We start from the raw sequence: 26233 nt of genomic DNA, 5'->3' as shown, positions 1-26233 counted from the left end.
TATTTGTGGACTATATGTTCAATTTCTCATCTTTCATGTGTCATCACCTTTTTTAGAATAATCGCATTACCTGACGAAAACGATAGTATGGAAATGCGGTGATCTTACATACACGTTAAAATAAATATTATTTTTCTAAACGGTCAGATTGTGGGAAAAATATGTTTGCAATTACATTGAGTACATGATCTGTGTGTTACCAAAAATGAACACCCAAATACGGGTAATTTTACATGAATTCAAATTGGTTTCAAGAATTCCGTATTTATAACTTTTTTTATGAGAACTGTAAAAACATAATAAAAATGTCTACCAGAAGGAATGAATGGGGTGGTTGAGATGAACACTACATATAGTGTCAATTGTTCTAAATAAAATAGGGTTTTAATTATTTACATAACGAAGTCGGATACAAATGGGGTAACGAATTAGCTCCACGTAAATATACCATCAAAAGACCCTATACATTCAGTTAATCAGTATACATATTTTAATGATTTTTTTTATTTTTTTTTAAAGTACAAGCTTTACTCACAATACCTTTTGCTTACTATGGATGAAATTTTGTATCTTTTACAAATTATTATATAATCTAAATGTATATACGACTGCACATAGACACACACACACACACACACACACACACACATATATATATATATATATATATATATATATATATATATATATATATATATATATATATATATATATATTGAAAAACATTATGGTTATATAGAATTTTTATTACATTTCTAAGTAGATATATATTTTTGGGGTTGAGAGGTGAACGTTTTAAAAGAAAAAGGCAAAATTAATTTAGGGTTTTATTTAAAGTGTATCGTCATTTCTTTATAGCATAGTACTTCTCGACAATTGCCTTTTCATCATTTTCATAACTGAAGAAAAACATTCTATGATTTATTCGATGTGGTACGTTTCTTTTGTTCAAAGAAGTAATACAGCGAGCAGCAAAAAAATTAATAAAGATAAGAATTGTTCATGAACAAAATGTTTGCTGAGAGTGTAGTATGTGAATAGAATGATATTTATGAGAAAAGAGAAAGATAAATGGCATGCGATAATGTACAGTATTTACAGTGTGTGAGCATTTGTGTTATAAACACATATATTTGCCCAACCTAAATGTTGATACAATAATAAAACCTAAACTTTTAGACATTGATTCAAGATGTTTGGTCATGGATTTAGATTCTGTAAAGTATTGACGTTTCCATGTGATGTTCTTGTCTCCTTTCGTGCAGTCATTGCTGTTTAGTACCCATGATCAAGAAATTCGCAGAGTTCTTAGACTGGTCACGCAGTCATTTTCACTATTGCTTGTCAGTGTTTGTTTCACTCACAACGACCCACAATAACGTATGCAGTTCTTACATTACCTAGGTATACAGTGACAGTTGTATCTGGCAGAAAATACAGACACCTCAAAACTGCGCATGCGCAAGACACACTGCATTCAGAACAAGTGCCCAGTAGCTTTGTACATGTTGCATATTCTAAGAGTCACGTTACGTTGTGCACATATAAGAAACGAACTATAACATTATCATCTTACAATAACATACATGAAGGCGTTATGTTCACTTTGTGTGTATAGAGTTCAGCCGTTGGTGCAAGTTGTAAAGTATCCTTACAAAAAGTGAACCTATAAATAGTTCGTGCGTTAACAATAATTTGCCGATTTGTATATTTGACTCCACCGCACATCCATAATAGTGGGCAATCGTCTAGACTAGACATACCGAAAGAAATGTATGATTTTTTGTTGTTATTGTAGGGCTTAACGCCATTTTTCACCACAAGATAGGCTATACATGGCGGCCAGTATAATTGGTGGAGGAAGAACCCTGGAAAACCCCGGGAAGAACCACCGACCCACGAGAAGCTACTGGCAGGCTTTCTCAAATACCAACTTTAGCCGAGGCTGAGACTCGAACTCACGCAGACAGAGGCGAGATGGCAGTGATCCGTAACGGTGAGCGCTTTAGACCACTCGGCCACTCGGGGCCCCCAAAGAAATGTATGACAAAAGTAAGATTTAGTACATAGGTAATAATGACGATCAGGTCAGTATTATTTTTAAATTTTAGATGTCGCGCCAAATTTTTTTCAACTATTCATCAGGGTAAAATCAAGAATTCGTAGAATCTTAAAGTTTCAATAAATACGTCCATTGACGTTTCAACCTAATAGTTTGTAAATTGAATGCTTTATTTTGTGTTTGTTTGTCTTGTTTCAGTCTGTTTTGTTGTTGTTGTTGCTTGGTTTAACGCCATGTTTTAGCACACGATAGGCTACACATGGCGGCCAGTATTAATGATGGAGGAAGAACCCGGGAAAACCCCGGAAAAAAACACCGACCCACGAGAAGCTACTGGCAAGTTTTGTCACATACCCACATTGGCTGAATCCGAGACTCGAAAAAGCGTAGACAGAGGTGAGATGGCAGTGATCCGTAACGGAGAGCGCTTTGGACCACTCGGCCACTCGGGGCCCCAGTCTGTTTTGTATGTGTCTTCAAGGAAGACTCATTGAGAGTCGAAAGCACTTAGGTTAGTAAACAATTAGCTTTCCACTGTTTGTTGTGAGTACACACACACACACACACACACACACACACACACACACACACAGAGATAGGTTCAAAGGTACGTTCTATTAGCTTCAATTGATTACTATAAAGAACATCGTTGCCACAGATATGTCGTCATAAAAAGTACCTGTAGATCCGGATATTCACTTAGATTGAAAAGATCATACGAATGAATTTTATGGACCCCGAACTGACGTCTGATAATCGGCCTGTAGATCAAGATATGTGCTATTACCTTGAAACGATCATTAGACCTTAATCCGTTGACTCATAATGGTCTTAGTGGTAATGCGGTATATGCTGTTAGCCTCAATTGAACTGTGTAATGAAGATAGATGATCTTCATCTGTCTGCAAATGTATATCTTCGCTGTTCACAGACAAAATCATGTTCCGTAAAATTAGACTTACCGTTAATTTGATTATCTCCAGACAAAATATAGAAAAGTATCAATATATGCATATTTTCTCCCATAAAAAAATATTATTTAATAAGTTTGCAAATTAGTTAGACAACGCAAATGGCAAAGCGATGGATAATTAGAGAACACCAATGTATCTCTCCAGTTATCGACATTAATCCACATGTTACATTGTTTGTGACCTTCAGAAGCCGAATTTTCATTTTAATCGTTAAAATAATGCATGCACTTCAAAGTGTACTTACGATAGGATAGTCCAGTGTTTACATACCAGAACGAGGCTATCTAACAATAATGTGTGACTGTTTTTATTTGAAATCAGGATCAAATAGTTGGTGAGCATTGATATTTACGTTACAAAATATTGTAGTTTAGTAGCTAAATGGCTAAAATGTGGAACTGTAAATTAAGCCGATGTTGGGTCCAGTTCAAATATCCAGCCTAATAATAATTGATACTATCATTATAAAGGTACTATATAAGTCTCATCATTCTGCGTCACGGGCATTCTGATTACTTTAGCCTTTTCTGTATTAGCTTTCAAATTCAGTTGATTCAAACAAATGCTTGAAGTATTTTTAAAAAATTCAGAGCCGATCAGACAAAAAAACTGCTATTTGGTGTCTTTTTGTGCATTGTACTAAAAAGAGCTCACAGCTGAATTAGAGGTAAAATTATCGAATACTTCGAACATTTGTCTCAATTGTCTGCCGCAAGCTTAAATCCACTACTCAGTGAGTATTCTCCATACATGGGTGGTGATATACGATGCTTGTATTTTCTTTGGTGGGAAACCATCATACGATTATCATTAGCTAATATTCTGTCAGGCATGACAAACTGGCAATACACTCAGACTAAAATCTTCGTATCACTGGTATCCAAGGTCGGCGGGAGTAAGAAGATAGAGGGATTTTCCCTTTGTATGAGTCGTTCTTTTAAATGAAGAATCTCGTTTGCTGTCATTTTGTCATCTAACAGGTGCAAACAAACATGCATGAACGGGTTAATTTACTTCCTAGTCCTGAACCATATATCTTGAGGTAAGGCCAATTTATTCCATTTAGATCGCCTTGCTCTCTGGTATATAGTATTGATTTTGAATGACTTTGTTCGGAAGTGTTTTACATGAATAGGTAAGTAATACCTTTCTTTTCATTGAAATATTATATGTACCATTTGGAGGCCTGAGAGTTCAATGGAAGACTACGATCTGACTATGTTTTTACATGTGGTCATTTTTCTGAATTTATACCCATATGATTGGTCTGCCCACTGCCGCAAAGGGAAGTGGATATAGCAATTGTATTTGCTCGTTTGTATATATCGTGCTAGATCAACATATATAGCAGGTTTTGACAGAATTCGTTGATATTTAGTACGCTTGTTACTGTGATATAACAAATCACGTATCGTTCTTCAGGGATGAACTTTTGACTTTCAGACATAGTGAAAATTGATATTATCAGTTGCCACGCCTTTAGATAGAAAGACTTGTTGACATTGAACATATCTTACAACACGAAAATTGTGACCAACTCTTTTACCATCGACGAACTTGTGCTATCCCGTGTTCTCTCACCATGATCGCAGAAAACGGATGTTTATTTCGTGTATTTTGTGTGCTGAAACATGTAATCAACACAACCTTGTTGTCACGGTGACCAAGGACGTGAATTGACCCGAACGTACGCGATTGTTAAATTTATTCATGCTTTTGGCCATGTATACCGATTGATCAAAGTGTACACAATTTTGCTCTCCAAACATCAGAACAATGCAAGCATTGCTACGACGCCAGCCCGTGTAATTTTTCCAAGCTAGTTTCTGAAATTGAAGCAAGAAGTCAGGTGGCTATCCCTCCTGATGTCACACTCAAGATAAACATGATCAACTCCGACAGCAGTCCCTAGAGGATATCATCTTGGAACACATAAAACAGAACGAAGGAAGATGGTAATCTAATAAAGTAATGCCGAATGTTTTTTGGGGAAAACTGCCAACGGTTGAAAATTTGTTTGACCCAAGTCAGTACTTTGAGCTCATCGAAAGTAAAGGAAAACTCATTAAGTACTTGGAAATCGCACGTGAAGATTTGATTTTGGTAAATTACGAAGATGTCACGGAGTTTGTTCCAGCCGATGAGTTTGGTAATCTCATTAGTGCTGCTTACGTGAGAGACAACGCCCGTAAAAACATTATTAATCGTGTATTCGGCGTTGGAACCTTTGGTAAAATGTGTTCTTTGCATTAACACAGTTATCGCCCTGTCATTATTACAAAGAGACGGAAATATAGATAAAAGGGAAATCGGATGTTAATTTTAATGCTAACTTTCCACTTGTCACTATATGGTTATTTGTGTGCCTAAAACAAGTTCCTTTTCAGTGAAAAAGTAAACGTCCGTGTTAATCTCAGCACTTTTTTCTTCTGTTCTTTTTTAGTGGTAAACAAAATCTTAAATTACCATCGTCACCATAGGATTATTTTTTCACCATAGTGTCATAAGTCCAGATGGCGGCCATTTTATTAATTCCACCATAGTGTCACATTATACTACTCGTAATAATATACCAAACTATGTAACATGATTTATTTTCCTGTTTCCATTAAACTAAAACTTAGGTATGTTAATATGTCAAGGAAATCTGAATCTGCAATTATAAAAAGTAAGTTTCATGAATATGTTTGTAAATAGAGAGGTAAGATCTTTGGTAGCCAAGGCAAGATCCAGAAGTTAAGTCTCCAGTCGCTTGAGCAATAATTTTATTGTTTTTCTGGATATATATATATATATATATATATATATATATATATATATATATATATATATATATATATATATATATATACACTACCACCGACTGACTACGGCTTTGTCAGTTGGAGAAACACGTCATAAAGTTTAGCATTTATCAAAATTTATAGACTAAGAAATAATTCTGAAACTTTTTATTTCTACTCCGTTGAATAATATGTTCTCACGTCTACCTTGCCTAAAACATACACAAATCTTGTTTATTTTAAATGAAGCACGATAAATAAGTATCTAAACGGTATTTCTCCTGATCATATCTCTAACCGATTTGAACCAGGATCACCAAATAATGAGCTCAGTTTGATAAATGTGTGAGTCGTCCGCTGTTCTTATTACGTTAAACTTGTATCATAAGAAGTGTGTCTGTTCTGTATATCATGCCAAATGCTTAATTCGATTGTTATACGTGTTGTCCCTTGTTCAAATTTTAGAAGAAGCTAGTTCCGCAGGTGCATTAAATTGTCTCCAAACAGAAGATTTGAAACTGTAATGAGACATTGACGGTCATAAAGGATCTTAATATAGACTTGGCAAAGTCTATTTACATCCTCTGACATAGACTCTAGTGAGTCTCTTTACCTCCCCTGTCATAGACTCAAGTGAGCTCGTGATGTCGACCGTTGCTTCCTCTGCAGGAACTTGAGAGAGTTTTAAATGTTCGTGTAAGTGTATAAAGTCGTTCTAAATGATCTGGAAGTCAAATTGTGGGTGGAAATTATCTTCAGCAGACAAGCAATGAATTTCTGTCTTGGCTAATGTTGACTTTCTCGAGCACAGAGAGGAGGAATAGAAGAAGGATGTAAACTAAACATACAACAACAATAACAACATCAGCAGCAGCAACTACAACAACCATAATACTACTAATGATAATAATAATACATGTTTCTGTATTGTTACATGCAATTATTTCGATTGCGCTTTTAATAAGTTCTACATAAGTAAAAATAAATAAAATTTCTACAAAACTCTAGTTACAAGTAGTAAAATTATTTTGTTGGCTTTTTGCTATGTGCATCCATAAATTCAGTGAATCAGGAAATATAATCGGTCTACCAGAAGACATGGCAGAAGTTATGTACATCTCAGCCAGGAACTACAACCTAACGTTATGAACGTTTTCATCAAATACTGGACGTGTGCACAATAGGTTTATTATATAGTTATTATCTAACCAATCCAACTCAAAATTTTAGATAATACCACATATATTTAGACATCTTAAATGGCATCGCTGATCATCCTTTATTGGTTATAATATTTTACCTAAATTACTTCAGATGATTACCGGTTAACACTGCCGAGTGTTTTATGGTCTGATACAACCTCTTGATAGTAACACTTACGAACATGGACATGGGATTTTGTGTTCAACAGTGTTTTTAAAGATATTTTCAAGATGTCTTTAAACTGGCTAAAAGCAAAAAATGAAAATCATTCCCAGATATTTTACATCTAGGCCATGATCGTATTAAGATACATACAGGCACTCTGCTCTCTCCCATTGCACTTCCCCCGTAGGTCCCCACTTTCCCTTCAATGCAATTATAGACGCTTTACCGATCTTTCAAATCTGTTTACTAATCTATTCATCTATAGACAAATCAGTTTAGTTAGCAAGATCAAAAATATGAGTCCATTCGGATTAAAGAAACAGCAAGATTTTTTGTTGCCTGTATGCTGAATATATTACCAGTCTGACATGCCATATTGAAATTCTGTTTGCCCATATGTGCTTTGCGCTCATCATTAATCTTTAACATTAACATATTTTTCCTTCAGATGGAGCTACTCATAGTTCTTGGTTGGTTGCTCAGCCTAACAACTGGGGCTAAGACAAAGCCTATTCAGCCGGCATACTCATTATGCGTCAGTACTGTTCCGTGTCAATGTAGAAGGGACATTGATAATCGCCTGATTGTTGACTGCTCTAAGCTAAACCTGACAAATATTCCAACAATGCCAAACGATACTGTTTTCCTTTCTTTACGAGAGAATGAAATATTAGTGGTAGAAAACAGAACATTTTCCAATCTTCCACATTTGTTATCGTTAGATCTATCAAGCAACTCTATCAGGAAGATTATGCAGGATGGATTTCAAGGACTGGAGAACTTGAGACGTCTTGACCTTGATCACAATAATGTTCCACTAACTTTCAATGGCTTTGAACCAGGTGTATTCCGATCGCTGAAGAATCTTTGTTTTCTTAGCATCCAAAATGTCCGAGCAACGACAGACAACTCTTCATATCCACATGAAATCTTTGCTGGGCTAACGTCCTTGACAACGTTAAACGTTGATGGTAAACCTAACGCCACATTTGGATCAGGGTTTTCAAAACTCCACAGTCTTCGCATGCTTAAACTGTCAAGTGATAAATGCAATATGGAAGCAGTATTTAACAACACATTTGTAAATCTACCTTTCTTGACTGGATTAGATGTATCATTCTGCCTCATCCGTAGGATTGAACCTGGTGCATTGATGCCGTTAAGGCATCTCCAATATTTAGATATATCAAACAATGTAGCTCTTGGTTTCGATGGACTGCGTAATGCCTCATTCGGACTCATCAATGGCTCAATAACCATTTTGAAAGCCAACAAACTTTATCCAACTTTTCACTTGAGTGTTCAATTAAACAGCGCACATGTACAATTTTTAAATCAAACAAATATCAAGGAATTGTATCTAGATGAAAATCAGATCGAGCTTATAGAGAGCGACTGGGGAAATGCTTGCCCAAAATCAATGGAGAAATTGTCCGTTGTCGGAAACAAGTTTACCTTCGGTTTATACATTTTCCAAGGCTACAAATGCAAAAGTTTGAAAATGTTCAATGGAGGCTATCAACATCCAACACATATGCCGTTCTCGTCCACAACCAAGGCACCCTATTTAAGAAAGCACATTGAGGATTTTCCACTTGTAACCGATTTTGAAAGTCGTAAATACGATACAAATAGAACAAACTGTACTGACAATAACAATGAACAGCACATCTGGGACTTCTTGTCATATTGCAACATATCCAGTTATCATAGATATACAAGTCATTTAAACATTATGCCACCAGCTAATCAGAGCACAAGCGTACCAAATTTTGATGGAAAGGACGAGAACATCAAGAACACAAATGCTGGCTTTAGTAGTGCCATATTCCCAATCTTTGTCCCACCCAACTTGGAAGAGGTTGATTTTCAATTTGCGGATCTTAGATACGAGATACCCGAAATACACTTTAGAAATAGTTCAATAGTATTTATAAATGTATCAGGTAACTCCTTCTATAGATTAATGGGGCCATTAGTGGGGCTAGAAAAACTTAAAACATTAGATATTTCTAACAATTTATGCTCATATATCAGCGACAGATTCCTTGAAAATGTAAACAAACTTGAATCACTCTTTCTTGGAGATAATATGCTCGGCTTCATTTTGGCGAAGGATAGTGACGGAAGGATATTAAGAAAATTAAATAATCTTAGAACATTAGTTTTGTCGAATAACCAAATTACATCACTTCCGTTCCAAATATTTTCAGGACTTCATAGTCTGGAATATTTAGATATAAGTCGGAATTATTTACAAACATTAAATATCCGAATGGATCAAATGAAGGTCAATCACCTAAAAGTAAGTCAAAACCCACTGACTTCACTTCCTGATAATGTACGAAGACAGCTGAATGATCAGGCCAATGGAAAAAATGTCACTGTCGATTTAACAAATAATCCATTACAATGCGATTGTAGTACGCTGGAATTCATGAAATGGTTACAAGATGAAAAGAAGAGTCGAGTAACATTCGTTGGCTTTGATAGCTACACGTGTAACGTGAATGACAACGAACAGTCTTTCATAAACTTAGATAATCTAATCTTGGGATTGGAGAAAAAGTATGCTAACTACACGGTAGCTATTTGGATATTATCTATTATTATTGTGCTATTTGTCGTTGTAATTATAATGGGAGTGATGTATCGGTACCGATGGAAACTTCGATACCTCTACTATATGACCAAGAGGAGGTACAGAGGTTACAACGGGCTATATGAAAACGACAGAGAAAACTACCAGTTTGATGCGTTTTTGTCCTACGCAGATAACAATCTGAGATTTGTAAAATTCACACTTCTTCCTAAGGTGGAGACTGAAGGACTTCATTTATGCATTCATCACCGTGATTTTCTACCAGGGGAAGAAATTGCTGCTAACATTGCGAACGCCATCCATCGCAGCAGAAAGACGGTTGTTCTGCTCGATGATGACTTTCTGAGTAGTTACTGGTGTATGTATGAACTAAACATGGCAAGAATGGAAAGCGTTTACTCAAGAAAAGGAGAAAATATTCTTATTCTGCTTCTCAAGGAAGGGATAGACAAAAGCAAACTTCCACTAGAATTATTGGATCTCATTCACAAAGAAACTTACATAGAACTTCCAGAAGATCTTGTAGATTGCGATATGTTAGATATTTGTAGTAGACTAAGAGAAACTATCATTGACTAATATGAAATAGAATTGTTTTTGTTTCATGCAAGGTTAAAAGCAGACATAGAGCAATACTCTAAACCTCACAATGGGTAGGTCCAGGTGGGTAGTATGCGCTAACAAAACGTAACGTTTCCTGGAGTAAGTTTTCTTTACAATTTGGTGGTTAAAATTGTGCCCTGAAAACTCTTAGAATGCAGGAAAACCTTTTGTAGAAACTTAAATTATATGTAAATAATTATTTACATTTTGTGGTCAATGCAATATAATTTTGCAGATGAACTGCTTTCAAAGAAGCGAGAAATACAATGGGTATTTGTGTGTATACTAGACGTTGCATGGATTTTACTTTGTTGATAGATTCACGTGTTTTCGAGACAATCAAAGATATCATTTCCGTTCCATTGATAATCCAGAATGATAGAGTTTAGAGTTGTAAACACTATTCGTGTAATATTGCAATATTGTTATTCGCTTTGTCCAAACTAAAACATTAAAATGATATTAGTAAACGAACTGTAGTAATGTCATGCTCTTAATTCTCGAAATATATGACCAAGATACCCAAACACGAATACGATTGCTTTCCCTAAAACGGACACTTGCCTTTTCGCAACCCTTTATCCGAGTTGTTGGCATATATCCGACTATGCCATCATAGATGCATAGACGATGTGAACTGTGAAATAAGACATCAGGTAATAAATACATAAATCTCTCAGAAATTAAGAAAACTTTAGAATTATCAATTTCTAGATTTGTCCTTTTATTCCTTGGTTTGTCAAAGCGCGATCGATTGTTTTTAGTCTTCCCACTGTTTTTATTATTTGTATCGAAATATAAATAAAAGTTTGAGATTGATTAATTAGAGACTTTCATAGTTTTTTTTGAACAATAAATTCCAGTCAGCCAGTGAGAAATATGTTTACAGTAGTCTAGGATTGTTCTGTAAAGACAATTTTTAGCGAACTCGTTACGGATTCAACTAGAGTGTCCAAGAAGAAGAAGGTAAATGACATGAAACAGAAATCTCACTGCTCGACAAACAAGGAGCTCGATTGGGGGAAGGGCAAATTTCGTTTCCTACGTTAATACAGCTCATTGTATGGTACAAAATAAAACACTGTATTCATTTGCAAGTGGGCAAAGCCGCGAGTTAAAATATAATTTTCCTTCTTTTTGTACCACAAGACGAAATATTACTATTAATGTAGGAAAATACCATTTTTGTTTCAGTAGATATTAAACTTGCTTCGGAATCGAAGCTTTGAATTAACCTCACTTTTTCTGCAGCCACTTCCATCCCTCTTTTGGTAAGATTATCTTAGTTTCAATCACATTCATTGGCGGATCATAAAATATAAAACAATTGAGAGAGCCGTTGATTTGGGGCGAAAAATATGCTGTAATAAATAACAATTTTGATACTTGGCAAGATATTTTACCCTATCTGAACATGAAATCAGGTCCAACTACTCGATGCAGCACCACTGTGGTTCACACTTAGAAGGAATATAACTTCGCAAAGGAGCGAACGGGCGAGTAATAAATCATGGGCAAATAATAATTATACGCAAGTGAGCTAATACCGTTTCCGTTTGGTGCCCAAACTCACAAACAAGCTAGGTTTTCATTGTCGCAATAATATCACACATATTGACACTGACAATCAATAGACACATGGCATGATAGGGAATCTAGTATTTTCACATCTGACAACCTGGTCCAAATATGGCGTGATATATATATATATATATATATATATATATATATATATATATATATATATATATATATATATATATATATATATTTGACAAACCAATATATATAAATAAAGCTTTGAAAACAATGTTACAGTATAAGACTATACAGGATATTGTATTTATACCGCATACTAACTAACCAATATAAATAACCAATATAAATATTGTCAAGTCCAATCTATTGTATTCTCTGCAATTGTTCCATTTCTGGATTAAAAATTTTAATTTACATTTCTCTACTAATTTATATTTTCATTCATAGAGATTGAATAGCCATGGAGTTGAAATGGACCTAGACAAAATATGCACATGCAAACCCTTTCTCAGTTTTTGTATCAGTCAGCTCGGCTTAATTTGTTTGCATGTATCGTGCAATGTTCATGTCCGCTTTCATGGATTGCTAAATTGTTCATCAGTGGCTCTTTAACGGTATTGATAGCTACCAAACTTCATCCATCGACAGATAAGAGAGCGGTAAGTTTCATGGGGGGGGGGGGGGGGGGCAAGTCAATTATATTTTAGTTCAAAGATATCTTTATTGCTGTTGGATTTTGTATTCAGTTGAAAACAGCAGTGGAAAAGATGGATGAAGTTTAGTAACTTTCAATACGGTTAAACAGTCACTGATGAAACATTTGGTGACATATGAAAACGGACATGAACATTGCACAGTATAAGCTAATACTGGAGATACCAAAATGGGGCAGGTTCAGGAGCATGAACTTCTTAGGTAATCTAATCGACCTGTTGAAACGATGGTAGTAGCTCCCTTCAAAGGATCGATAACCCCATGATCCAAATATTGTTGTCGACATCTTCTGCTGCAACGGCGTAAAATGTCCACATCAGATCGGCAACATTGCAACTTTTCTTGATGAAAATCAATCTAGTTTCAAAAGTGAATTTCTACCAGGTGTAGAATGTTTCTCGTAGTTCTTGGTGCATGCCATCGGGATCGTAATCGCAAACGTCTGGGAAATGCGGAAGTACAAAGAGTTAATTCCCTTCAGTATTGAAAAAAGTGTGAAAATTAACTTTTGGATATTTCTGTGATTCCAAACGTTTTAGGCATTCTATGGCATTTTTCAGCTATAATATTTTCAATTAAATGAGTTTGTCTTCTTTTGTAATGACTGTGGGACATTAGGTGCCTTCTTCTGAATAATATTTTGTAAAACGTTTCCCTCGTATCCAGAGATAGTGTGGATCCTAACCTTAGCATATCGATGGCAGTCCCCAGGGATGTCCTCTTCTCTCCAAATGTCACCCGTAGGGTCGAAGATCCATATGAAAAAAAAAACCGAGAAGAGGGCTTGGTCCTTGAAAGATTTTTCACGTCCTTCTGGAATATTACTACAACTGAAACAATATAGTTTATTCTCTGCATTGCTCTTAAGCCCGTTTTCTATTTGTGTTTGTCTTCCCTGGTGTCCTCTTCCACTTCATTCTCTATGCTTTTGGATGTAGCATTCATGTTCAAAGAACAGGATATGGTCACAGAACCGGCATCTTTTCTTTCTTAGACGTGTGCCTTGAAATCAATGGTTCGAATGAGATGCCTTCAGGTGAAGCACATCCTCAAACATATGCAAGCGTTTTTTCTGTTTCTCAGCTTGCTTCATGCAACGTTGTTTGCAGCACGTAGGACTTACAAAGGTTCGCGTGGAAGAAGTTCAATGAATTAGTTCGTTTTCTTAGACGCTACACGACCACGGCATTTCTCTCTGCAATTAATATATTGGTCACATTTATCGTAATAGAACGAGCATCATGGAAATCCTGTATATGTATATACATTTCCCGTCTGGGAAATCGGGACCTCGAAATGCCAGAGCTCAAAGAAGCACTTGAGGATGCACTTTCAAGGCTCAACGAGGAACCAAGGCATCTTGAAATGCTTGCATTGAACGAAAGCCATATGCGGTCTCTTTAGAAATGCGTACCTGTTGCATTAGGATCCTGTTTTTCTTGTTTATTTGTTTATGTTCTATATTTGATGTTCTCATGTTGTTTTTCATTCTTCGGTTTTGTTCTTCTTCGACCCACGCCGATAGGACTGGTTAAATAAATGTTGTCCTTTAAATTATCATTTGTTGTGATACTGCATTTGCGACTGCATGGGGTGAAACGTTGGTGATATGAATTCTGGCTTTTCAGTCGGTCATGTTAAACTCGTAATTGAATTGCTGGACGTGTTTAAGTTTGTTGATGACTTTATCCAATGTTAATTCTGCCGGGGTACTTGATTCAGATGGGAAACTTTAAACTATCGTGATAAATGGAGAATCTCAAACGTTCGTGCCTTTTAGCTTGACATTGAAGTTTCAATCTCTAATAACGAATCTTACAAATCTGCAATGACACATTCCACTTGCTGGGTGGCACTTCGGATTTGCACTCTTCAAATTTTGTTGTGCATTAGTACGCCGTCTTTCTAAACTTTCCGGAAGTCAGTTTGTGCGTCTCCCAAATGTGATAATAATCTTCCGGATCTATTTAACGACTTTCATGTCTTGTGGATATAGACTATCTTGGTCCTGCGGCAGACCGTGAAGTTTTTGGTCTGGTTCACTCGTGCCCTCTTCGAAATAACTTTACATGTACTTGTATTGACACTTCAACTAGCGTATGAGGCGACATATACTTGGATTAACACTTCACCTAGGGTATGAGGCGATAGAGAAAGTCGCCCTCATTGCTCCTCAAAATTAGAATAGTGTTATTGTTTTATCTTGATCCCAAAATGTGCATCTTACCCTGAAAGGAAATAATATTTATTCAGCTTTCGAACTGTGAAGACGAAAGAGGCAAAACAGATTGCTCTTCTGGTAAGAGATTTACAAAAAGGCATTCGAAAGCATGTTCCTGGTAAGACTACCGACTACTCCTCCTTACGATATGAAAGTCAAGATACCTGCTATATCTGTCAGAAAAAAGGACATTGGGTTCTAGAATGCACACGACGTTAAAGCAAAGGAAAGACAGAAACAATATGTAACGGTAAATATACCTAATCGTTTTCAGGAGAAAGGACATTAGTCTGGATTGTGTCATACGAAATAAAGAGAACAGTCAAGAGAAAAAACGAGTGGAAGACGGGTTTCTTTCTTCAAAAACAGACTTACCCACGCCTGTCACAAAATGCATGAAATCAAGACTACTAGAAGAAAGAGAGGATGACGAGTCCATATCAGTGAAGAAGATGGCATGCACTTTAGTGACGTGAAATTTTCTTTGTGATTCAGAAACCGAGGTGTCTCCTTGTCTCGATGTATTTACTACTGGTACGTTACACAAACATGCATTCTCGCATGCACACCATTAAATCATGGGAAAAGGATTTAAATTTTACTTGACTTGGCAACCATTGAGTAATATTTATTTTCTAAGAGATGTGGGTGACCTTAAAAAGGACCATTGAGTGTTTGCTTCTGACAAATCTATGCACTTGACATCATTTGCTTTAACTATCTTAAGACCTTTCCACTACCAAATCCTACTCCCCCTGCTGATAATGATGCTGCTTTGGTAGTTGTGATAGTAACTGATGTTGATAGCATCAAGGTGGCGATGTGTGTGGTTGTAGTGATGGAAGGTTTGGAATGCTTGGTATATGTAGGCTTCTTTCAATTGAGTTGATACCGTAACTCTGAAACAATGTCCTGTAGCACACACAAAGTTTTCTTTTCATTTTCATCCTTCTGTCCTCTTTCACATTTCAAAGTTTTTATTTTATCTTCTTCTCGTTGACTATTTTTCTTTTGTTGCTGCTGTTGAATAAAAATACTAGCAAAGCTTCTTCTGTGCTTGTATAAAACAAAATAAACCTCTTTCTTCTGTCTCTTTTTAAAATCCTCCACCAAAAGCAACGATAAAGAAAGTGTTGAAGGTAGTACCAATGGCGTCATAACAAATAATGTTTGCTAAGACGACGTAAAATCAAATAAACCCAAAGTAAAATTCTCCTCTTTTAGAAGCATTACAGTCGCATTCGTAGCCGTAATAGTGTTACTCCTCGCTTCAATTGCAGGCGAACCCCAATACATGGTGTTCATAGTTTTAGTCATACTCAAACCATTTCGCAATGCTAAGCTACGTATGAACGCTGTCTCGCCTATTTGATGTCACGCGTCTGCTCTTCTCTAACTGGAATATAGACTCCACGCTTTGAGTGAAATTTGTAACGAACATTTAGATTGGCTAAAAGTTGTCAATCCGTTTTTCGATCTGGCCTTAGGAATACTATTTATCATGGATTGTATGACGCATGTCAAATCATTATGGCCATTCCTGGAATCAAAGGAATAGTAATAGAATAATCTGTATGAATATACAAGGCTGTCGGAAGATGGTCTTGGTGTCTAGACCACATCTGCGACGAAGTTTAAGAAGAAGACTCGTGAGATGCCACTTTTGTCCCGCGCTTAACATTGGTTTAACATTTTAAAGGGCATAGATTGGTAGATTTATTTTCCTGTGCACCTTAAATGTATTTCAAGATAACAAAGCATACACTAAAAATAAATAATAAATAAACAACAACGACAAGAAGCAAGAGAGATACTACTCTATCATTTCCAATTGTTTGTCTATATTGTGCATGTGTTTGTTGACAACAAAAGTAACCTTAAATTCATTTCTCATTACCACTCCCGTTTGTTGCTATAAACAATGTTTGTCCCCATGTTAAACCGAATAAAGTCTATACATTACTATTATATTATTGATTCCCCAAGTGCCTCCAGCATGTTAATCTATGGGCGCCTATATAATTATAATAGTCTCCCAAGACCCTCATAGGACTACTAACAGCTATAACATGAGCAATGAATATATCCAGTTTTCATACTCTCAGTGTTGTCCAATGTTAAATTTTTCAACTTGTCACGCAAACGCTCCTGGAGCGAATCCTACTAATTTTTTGGGTCGGTGGGTGGGTTCTGCTTGTTTTGTTTACTGTGGGAGGAGACAGTTGCTGCTGTTGTGTTTCTTTTTTTAGTGTATGCTTTGTTATCTTGAATTAGTAAAGAACTATGGTACTCAGATTTACTGTGAGAAAGTATATTTTAAGTGCACAAGAAGCAAATGGAGGAGATTTAAGAATATGATTAAAATGAGATCTCCACTATCCTGCGATATGAGATCTACTTGTTGGTCTATGTGAATCACTGCAGAACATAAACGGCAAACAGATCACATTCAAGAAGCAACTTTTAAGATCTTAATACACCTTAGAACTGGCCAATTTGTTTGAGCATAAATAAGAAACAAAATTTGTTTTTTCTGGACTGCAACGGAAAAAGCTGATCGATTGGTTGACAATTATTGGAGTTCCATCTCCCTCTTTCTCTCTCAGTCGATCTTGAACAATTAAATATGTGCGACCACGACTCAATCGACGATGAAGTCGGCGACCAGAGGAAGACCTAGTCGGCGACTCTGCGACGAAATCTATGACACAGTCGGCGAACCAGGGGAGACTAAACGACCAAGTCGGCAACCAGAGGAAGACCCAGTCGACGAATCGGCGACCAAGTCTACGACCCAGTCGGCGACTATGCGACACGGTCGATGACTCTGCGACCAAGTCTGCAACACTCCCGAAATGGAAGTAAAGACAGCAATATCTTTTGAAGATGAGTTTCGATGTTTAACGAATGAATGCGAAGATTTGGAGAAACGACTAACTGTGAGGAAGGGGACCATGAATACGAGTGCACAAACGGTCAGGAAGGCAGATGTGTCGTCGAGAGAAGAAACCGTCTTCAGATGACAGATTCATTTTTTGGATAGACGATTTCGACACCCTCGGAGTCACCGACGATCAAGAAGATAGCCGATATCACTGCGACAAGGGATGCTGTAGAAGCAGCTCTTAAAGACAGATCGAGATCTGAGAGCACGGGAGTCGTTTCAGAACGAAGCGGTGCGGCGACTGATCTGCCGAAGATAACATTGATGAGGCCGGTCGTTAATCTGATGTCGTATGAAGGGACGACACCATTGATGGATTCCCTTCGAGATGTGTTCAATCCTAAATTCTTGGACAGAAGAAAATAAACTTTATGTAGTTGTTGCACTGAGAGGTCGGGCACAACAGTTGTTGGCATTACCAGGGAAGGAGTCTTACGAAGAATTGTTTCAGGCTCTAAAACAGAGACCCGCACCACCGAACCAGACCGAGTTATACAGAGTTCAGTTAAGGAGCAAGATTCGCAAGAATGGAGAATCCTTACTCGACCTTACGCAGGCTATACGTCGGTTTGCAACTTTAGCCTACCCAGAGGCTAGTTTTCTTTTGGTGGACACGCTCGATAAAGAACAATTCATTGATGCCCTAGACCATTCTAACCTGCGCTTAAAAGTACAACAGGCGAGACCAGCTACGATTAACGATGCGGTACAGATAGCTGTCGAGTCAGAGGCGCTTGCAAGTAGTCGGAGAAGTCGTTGACTAAGAGGGGAGTGCAACCGTTCGTTGTCTTCAAAAAAAGAAGTCTCAGTTTCGAGTACCGAAATATTTAGAAGAACTGGCTCAGGCATCAAAACAATCACTCTCTGAAAAAATGACATAAGGAATGGAGTGCAACGACTGATATGTCAGTAGCTGAGATACAGATATCCTGTGGTAGCGACGAGTTCGCCGATGCTCAGAATTCCGACCAGGATGTTGAAATTGTAATGAGCTGGGTTGAAACAAAGCAACGACCACCATGGGAAGAAGTTGCCAGAAATGGCGTGTTGGTGAAAAGCTTTGGGAGTCAGTGAGACCAGCTTGAGCTAAAGAACGCCATACTCTGACTCATATGGGAGTCGCACGATTTTGGAAACATTCATAGTCAATATATTGTTCCACGAGAAAATAGTAATGATGTTCTGTGCATGGCTCACTATTCTCGCAGTGGAGGAAATCTTGTCATCTTAAAAACTCTAGACAAGATCAGAAAAGGGTATTACTGGGTCGGACTTCAGAAAGATGTGCGACAGTGTTGACAGAGATGTGAGGCCTGCGACGCGAAAGTCACCAGGACAGAAAAGACGAGCTCCGATTCAGCTGATTGCATCAGGGGTTCCAATGGAACGTATAGCTGCTGACATCTGAGGGCCACATCTGACGACCGAAAATGGAACCATTTAAATTCTCCTGATCACCGACTACTTTACGAAATGGACCGATATATTCCCTATGCCTTGCCAGGAAGCTACCAACCTCGCAAAACTGTTAGTAGAGTAGGTTGTCACACGTTTTGGTGTGCCAAGACAGATTCACACGGATCAAGGCCGACAGTTCTGCGACCAAGTTAGCGACACAGTCGACGAATCTGCGACCAAGTCTACGACACAGTCGGTGACTCTGCGACACAGCGGTGACTCTTGCGACCACAGTCAACGACTGAGCGACCCAGTCAGCCACACAGTCGGTGACCCAGGCGACTATCCAGTGGACTACACAGTCAGCTACCACAGGATTTAGCGAATTTGTTGGCGACAAGAAGCCAGGAATAAGACGGTATCTCACTGGGGTAGAAATCTGTCGCACTATGGAGTGCCAGTCCTCAGACAGATTCAGCGCAAAGGGGCTCTTATTGTTGCTTACAATTGATGTCATACATGTACTATATAATAAGAACAAGGGAGGACACTTCTCTCCTTTCTCACGCGACCCATTTAAAAATAAACGCTGCAATGATCACTTTTTATAAAAGTGAGATCCCGCTGAATGGAATTATGTCCTCTCATTAGTTAAAAGAAAATGACGTCATGCATTTATTTATAACTTATTTTCAGTTAGCCAATGAGAAAGTAATATTTCATTCAGCGCGTTGTTCTTGCATATTAAGCGGGTAAGATCAAGCTATAGCGTGGGAAAATGGTCTGGCATTCCTTAAAGGAGTGATAGTAAGCCAAACTTTGGATATGCATACAAAGTCGAATGCCAGAGCTAAACATCGGTACCAAATTTATGACGCTACGCGAAATGTAGCTTGAAATAACAGTTTATTCTTAAATGTGTCGTGCGAGAAAGGAGGGAAGTGTCCTCCCTTGTAGTTATTATATAGCACATGTACGACAGGTTTTATGTATATCTGAGTTAATTTATATTTGACTTAATTTAATTGCTTGCAAGTTTTAAAATCTTTTCATTTTTATTTTCATTACATGCCAATGTAATGTAAAATAGTTTAACCTTGAATCTTAATTTGTAAACACCTAAAGCTGGCTAAGTTCTCGACCTTGATTTAAAAATCAGTGAGAGAAGTGAACTTTTTACTTTTTTTATTCTCGGAGTAAGGTGATTGGTTTTTATCAAGGTCATACTGGGGCAACGTGATTTGTTTATATGTAAACATGATCATGTGACCCTCTATTTCGCAATTCAGGCATTTCCGAAATTTGTGCATTAGTTAGTTTCAATAGTGATGATTTGAGAGAGAGATCTCAGTCTTGGCTTAAAACACTTGTTGTCAAGTTGTTTCCTTTTGTTGTAGCCAGTTTTCGAGTTATATGTTAAGTTTTCTTCAGATTATTTGGATTCTAAAAGATTAATTCGTTTCCCTGGAAATATTTGTGTGCTGATACAGATTTCTTGAACAAAGACATTTCTTAATTTTTTATTCCGATTTCCAACACCGGAGTGTTATTTCTTGTGTTTTTACAAGGAACTATAGACGACATCACTGTACCGGATACAGCATATGTCATTGCCTTCCATCTTGGATTCTTTGTCGGAACTCGAACTTCAAATCATTAGAACATTTCATTATTAGGACATATACAATTTTATTCGTAGATTATTCTTGGATTTGATTCTTAAAACCGTAAGTTCTTATATTTTCATTTTACAGCACTTTTCCAGGGAAATAAACTATTTGTCAAACCTTGTTGTTTTCACTCTCTCTTGTGTTGCTGTTTATTCGAGCCTAAACACTTAAGACAGGTCAATTGTAAGCAACGATATGAGTCCCTCTGATTCAGCTGTGTATCACTCCAGATACAAAGACCTATCCATAAGGACCTGAGCTAGCAAGACTCGGGGTAGTGTAGCAATACAATACATTCTGGAGAAAACCATTCATATGTGAAGTTTGTGATAAAATGTTTATATCCAGTTACCAATTGAAGAGACACACGAGGACACAGTTTGAAGAAAAATCATTTAAATGAGATGTTTGCAGTAAAATGTTTCGCCCGAGTGATGTTTTGAAGATTTGCTTGAAGATACATACTGGAGATAAACCATTCCAGTATGTAGTTTGCAATACAATGTTTAGTCGGGGTGGACATATAAAAGGGAATATGACGCTAAATACTGGAGAAAAGCCATGCAAGTTTGTGATACGGTCTTTACATTCAGCAGAAATTTAAAAGCACACATGAGAATCTATACTGGAGAGAAAACCGTTAATTGTAAAGGCTGTAATCAAATATATAATAGAAGGGGAAATCTAATGGTGTACATGTCACTACAAACTGGACTAAAACCAATGAAGTGTGACATTTGTGATAAACGTTTTAGATTAAACGGCGATTTGAAGAAACACGTGAAGACACATTCTGGAGATAAAACATTTACCTGTGCAGTTTGTGATAAAATCTTTACACCGAATAGGCATCTAAAGGTGCATATGACAATACATACTGGAGGAAAAAACATTCAAAGGGGAAGTTTGTGGTGACTTGACAGATGCACATGATAATACAGCAAGGAAAGAAATCATTCAGATGTAAAGGTTGTGATAAAATGTTTAGTAAAAGGTAGATAAGTGATTAAAAAAGTGAAGTTTGTGACAATATTTTTTGTTCAGATAGTTATTTCAAGATGCACATGAAGGGGTATATATAAATACATCGCCCATCAAGTGAGGTCAGGTTACCATAGATTAGTGTCAGGCTACAGTTTTTCCTAATTTCTGTAAATGAATGTGGAAATTATATACGACTTTATATATTTTATAGTAATGAAACATGTTATTAAATTGTCATTCTGTGCACATACAGCATCGTGCCTAAATTATCTCCCTTAATTTCCATCCCCGAGTGCTGGTATATGATCTCATCATGTAATCCAAATCCATAGTACCACCTCTCAGTATGAACCCTGAAATAAACAAGTCTTGTAAATTTTAATATTTTGTCAACACACTGGCATTTGGTTGGGGTATCTGTTCACTTTGGCCTGCCGCACTGAAATGCCTCCGATCTTGTATTATGCTTTTTCATTGGTTATTTCAAGAAATGGCCACTTGCTGTTTAGCAAGTTACATTTGCTTCTATTGGGTAACTTTAGCTAAAGGAATACAAGAAGTTTGTCAAATCAATCCAATCACAATTATGGTTGGAAATTATAATGACGTGTTGGATATGGTTACAGAAATATCCCATATGGAAACTGTAGTCACCTGACAGTTTAGACAGAGGTCTAATTAGCAGCTGATTAATAATAACCTGAACTGTAATGATGAAAAATCGGATAAACATAAAATATGTACAAGTTTCTAATTAGAGATGACCAACTAATTCAATAAAACTGACCACATGACACACCATCAGAAAGAAAGAAATTTAATTTATTACATTTTATTTGTTGTCTTAAATAGGTTAAATATGTAAATTTCTATTTAAATATGGGAAATAAACCAATGCAGTGTGGGGTTTACATTAAGTGACCAATCATTTACATTTGATGGTAGGAAGGCTGGGATCTTCTTTTTAGCCCGTACATTTCTTTCTTTAACCTCAGGATAATTTTGTTTTGGTTATCAAGTAATGTAAGATATGTGATAAGTTTGATTTTACTGTGAGTCAGATTTCTTAAGGGCTCAGTTGTTTTCTTCAAACACCCCCCACCCCCAATTAAATGGTCAGTCACTAACAAAATGTTAAGAATGTCTATCAAACAAAAAACATTTTAAAGAAAAAGACATGGATACATACTAGAGAGAAATCTTTCAAATTTGAAATTTATAGTGAAAGGTTTTTGATGGACTGGACATCCAAAAGGTGCATATGAAGAAATATAAGACATATTTGACATTTGTGATGAATTGTTGAGTGAGAATGGGAAGCCATGGTTAATACAGAAATATCATGAAATTCAAGGCCTATTCAAAATCAAAAATGTCATTTTTGAACATTAACTGCATTTAAATTTAGGATATATATTAAAATTATGGTGTGTTTTTTGCCCACATTTCAGATTTAATTATTTTTTGTATAAAACAAAATGCTGAAAGATTTTGTTGAACTAGGCCTAAGTTAGACATGTCCAATACATTTATCTTTCACAGTCACGTAGGCAGTCCTGTGAAAATATGCAATCAAATTAATATGCATAATAGTGAAAAGGAACTGTTCTTTTGCTCATGCTGCCTACACCCCTAAGACTTCTACATATTTTGCCACCACCACCTCCAATAAAAAGGTCAGATTCCCTTGACCTGGGTGAAGTCACTCCCAGAAAGAGCTTGTGGCCATGGGGATTAAAAGTACTGCCACTTCAGCTACATCAGTTGTGGGGGGAGGGGCATGTCACAGAATTAGGCAAAGAAATAACTTGGTTTTGCCTTAGAACTATTTGACTATTTCTCGTCATACATGTGTACAACGTTATCTAGGATGAATACGTGTTTTTCCAGGTAAGCGACTGTATTAATATGTACCTAGCCAGAAATTACTTGTGACGAAGGAACATTAATAACATGATATGCACGGGTATTTTACCCTGACTTTTGCTCACTCTCCTATGGATTTAAGTAAGTTCAATTTCTAAAACCGACACTGGTCGTTTTGGATCACGTCAAGGAGTGTACGCTCTCCATTGTTCTCCAGCCATAGGGGTCAGTGTTAAAATTTACATTTTCATTTGATATGCGAAGCTTATTCGGTTTGTAATGTCTTATCGCGTAATAATGCAATTATTACAACGCAGATTTGAACTTTGAATTACAAGTAACTATTAGAGGTCAAAGTATTATCATATATCTAGAGATTATACAGAAACTATTATTATGACCAATTTGGTTTTATTATAGCTGATTGCGTCTGTCGCTGTGATTGTGACTGTCGCTGTGATTGTGTCTGTCGCTGTAATTGTGACTGTCAGTGTGATTGTGACTGTGAATATGACTAGAGCTGTCTGAAGCTGTCTAAAATTGTTTAGAACTGTCTGGAGTTTCCAGAGTATTTAAGGCTGCGTGCTGTAGAAACGTATGTATGTACGTATGTCTGTGCCACGGACGTAGACGGAGCAAATTAAAAAGGGTGCTATATGCTGTCTGTACGTGTGTATACGTATGACTGTACACGTGGTGGATCTATAAAGGGTGCGAGCGGCCGATAAGAGTGTGGGCCAACCCAAGGAATCGTGCGACTGTACAAGGGGTCTAGAAGCATACGTTTGGATCAATTGTTGTTCCAATTGCATTTTTATGTTCATAAGATTATTTTGAATCTTAGTTGCGTGCATAAGATTATTTTGAATCTTAGTTGTGTTCATAAGATTATTTTGAATCTTAATAGAGTTCATATTCGAGATTATGTGAATCTCTCTTATAGTGTAAAATACTGTTTGAAGCATATTGATTTAATATTTTGATTTATTTTCAATGTGTGAATGTTGTGTATAGTGATTTGAGTCAATCGTATGTTGAGAGCGTGAGAGAATCATTGTATTTTTACATCATATATTTTTCTTTATTAATTCATTTCATAAATTTCCATCTTTCTCACATTGTGTTTGTCTTGTTCATTTAGTCCAAAAATCCACTCGGTTTCTATTCTGCGACAGGGCAAGCAGTCTATTGTACTGAGTTACTCTTTCACAGGTTTGTCATGTTTAAGCATATTTTAAATTCATTCCCACTGTGGATATTTTGTTCTTTTTGTGCTTTTCTCTATTGTCATGGGACATTAAGGTCAATTTCACTCTTTGATCGAATGTCAATCTCCTTGAAGCAGATGCACCACATAACTCTCTCCTGTTCACCTGGCCCCCTATCCATTATAAAGCACTTAATGGTTATCGCATTAGAAAATGCTCTTGCCATCAACGTTATCTTGATCTACCTTTTAAATTACCAGGTAGTCAATTGCAACACAGTATCCATGCAACTGAACATTGATGTGGTTACAATTCTAAACAAGGCTGAGTACTATCAAGTTTAAAATTAGCCAACAGGATGTGTTAACAGGGCCGGCGCCAGACTATCTGGCGCCCTAGGCAAGGTTAGATTCTAATGCCCCCCCCCCCCGGCCGGAAAATATCAATTTCAAAATTTATAAACATAATGTACAGTTGTCTTTTCATACCCAACAAACATATAAGACTGAATCTACCCAATTATTTGTCCCTGTATGAAATAAACCATGATAAAAAACGACCCTCAATAAAACTGAAATTTATTTATTTTTCAAAACTGTTGTTGATCTGGAGAAATGCGCCCCCTGAAATCAGCGCCCTAGGCGGCTGCCTAGTTTGCCTATATGGTAGCGCCGGCCCTGTGTGTTAAATAAGTGACCCAGCACTGAAGAGCAATTCAATAGATATATAAATTCTGAGATTTTAACATAGAGTACCATTTATTTTTGTTCTTCATACTTTTAGCAACACAAATTATTTGTTTTCAATGAAACTGGTTTGCTTTGAAATTAAAGCCTTTTCAAAAAGAATTTAATTTTCAGGCACTTTCATATTTCTTTCTGGAACTGACCTCAAATTCAGGCACTTCTTGTTGAAAATGCTTTTAAATATGAAATTTGTGATCAATGGTTTAGAGAGAGTTGTAAGTTGAAGCTGAATTTATGATTAACTACTGGAGAAAAACTATTCCAGTGTGAAGTTTTTGATAAAAAGTTTAGTAAGAGCTGAAGTCTCATTGTACAAATGACAACACACAGTGACACTTACCCAAAAATTATTTAGATATGAATTATTTACATAAATCATTTATACCTATTATTTTTCATAATAATAGTTTTTAAAGGGTTATTTAGTTAATAACAATTTTTATTTTTCCCCAATGATGGAATATTTGCACTTGAAAAAAGAGGTAATATTGCATTAAGTGAAAAGATTCATTCATACATAAAGTTCCAAGGTTGAGTTGCACTATTGATCT

General features: G+C 36.6%; 1 protein-coding gene across 7 annotated transcripts in view; it reads left to right on the top strand.

Annotated features, from left to right (window-relative positions):
• Positions 1–1617: 1617 nt before the first annotated feature.
• The window catches only part of LOC149799489 (toll-like receptor 4), a 48673-nt gene continuing 24057 nt past the window's right edge, over positions 1618–26233 (top strand). The window contains exons 1-2 of one of the 7 annotated variants that reach the window (XM_089958859.1): positions 1618–2052; positions 7636–12347. In XM_089958859.1, coding sequence (XP_089814985.1) covers positions 1978–2052; positions 7636–10368 — 2808 coding nt within the window. In that variant the 5' untranslated portion in view covers positions 1618–1977 and the 3' untranslated portion in view covers positions 10369–12347. Of the gene's footprint in view, positions 2053–2110; positions 2574–3284; positions 4172–7635; positions 12348–26233 lie in introns of those variants that run through there. The other 6 variants (XM_089958862.1, XM_089958863.1, XM_089958861.1 and 3 more) reach the window with 6 other exon arrangements.

Source organism: Sinohyriopsis cumingii, chromosome 5, assembly GCF_028554795.1.
Source record: "Sinohyriopsis cumingii isolate HCF-2022 chromosome 5, ASM2855479v2, whole genome shotgun sequence".
NCBI lineage: Eukaryota > Metazoa > Mollusca > Bivalvia > Unionida > Unionidae > Sinohyriopsis > Sinohyriopsis cumingii.
This window is presented reverse-complemented; position numbering and strand designations above follow the sequence as displayed.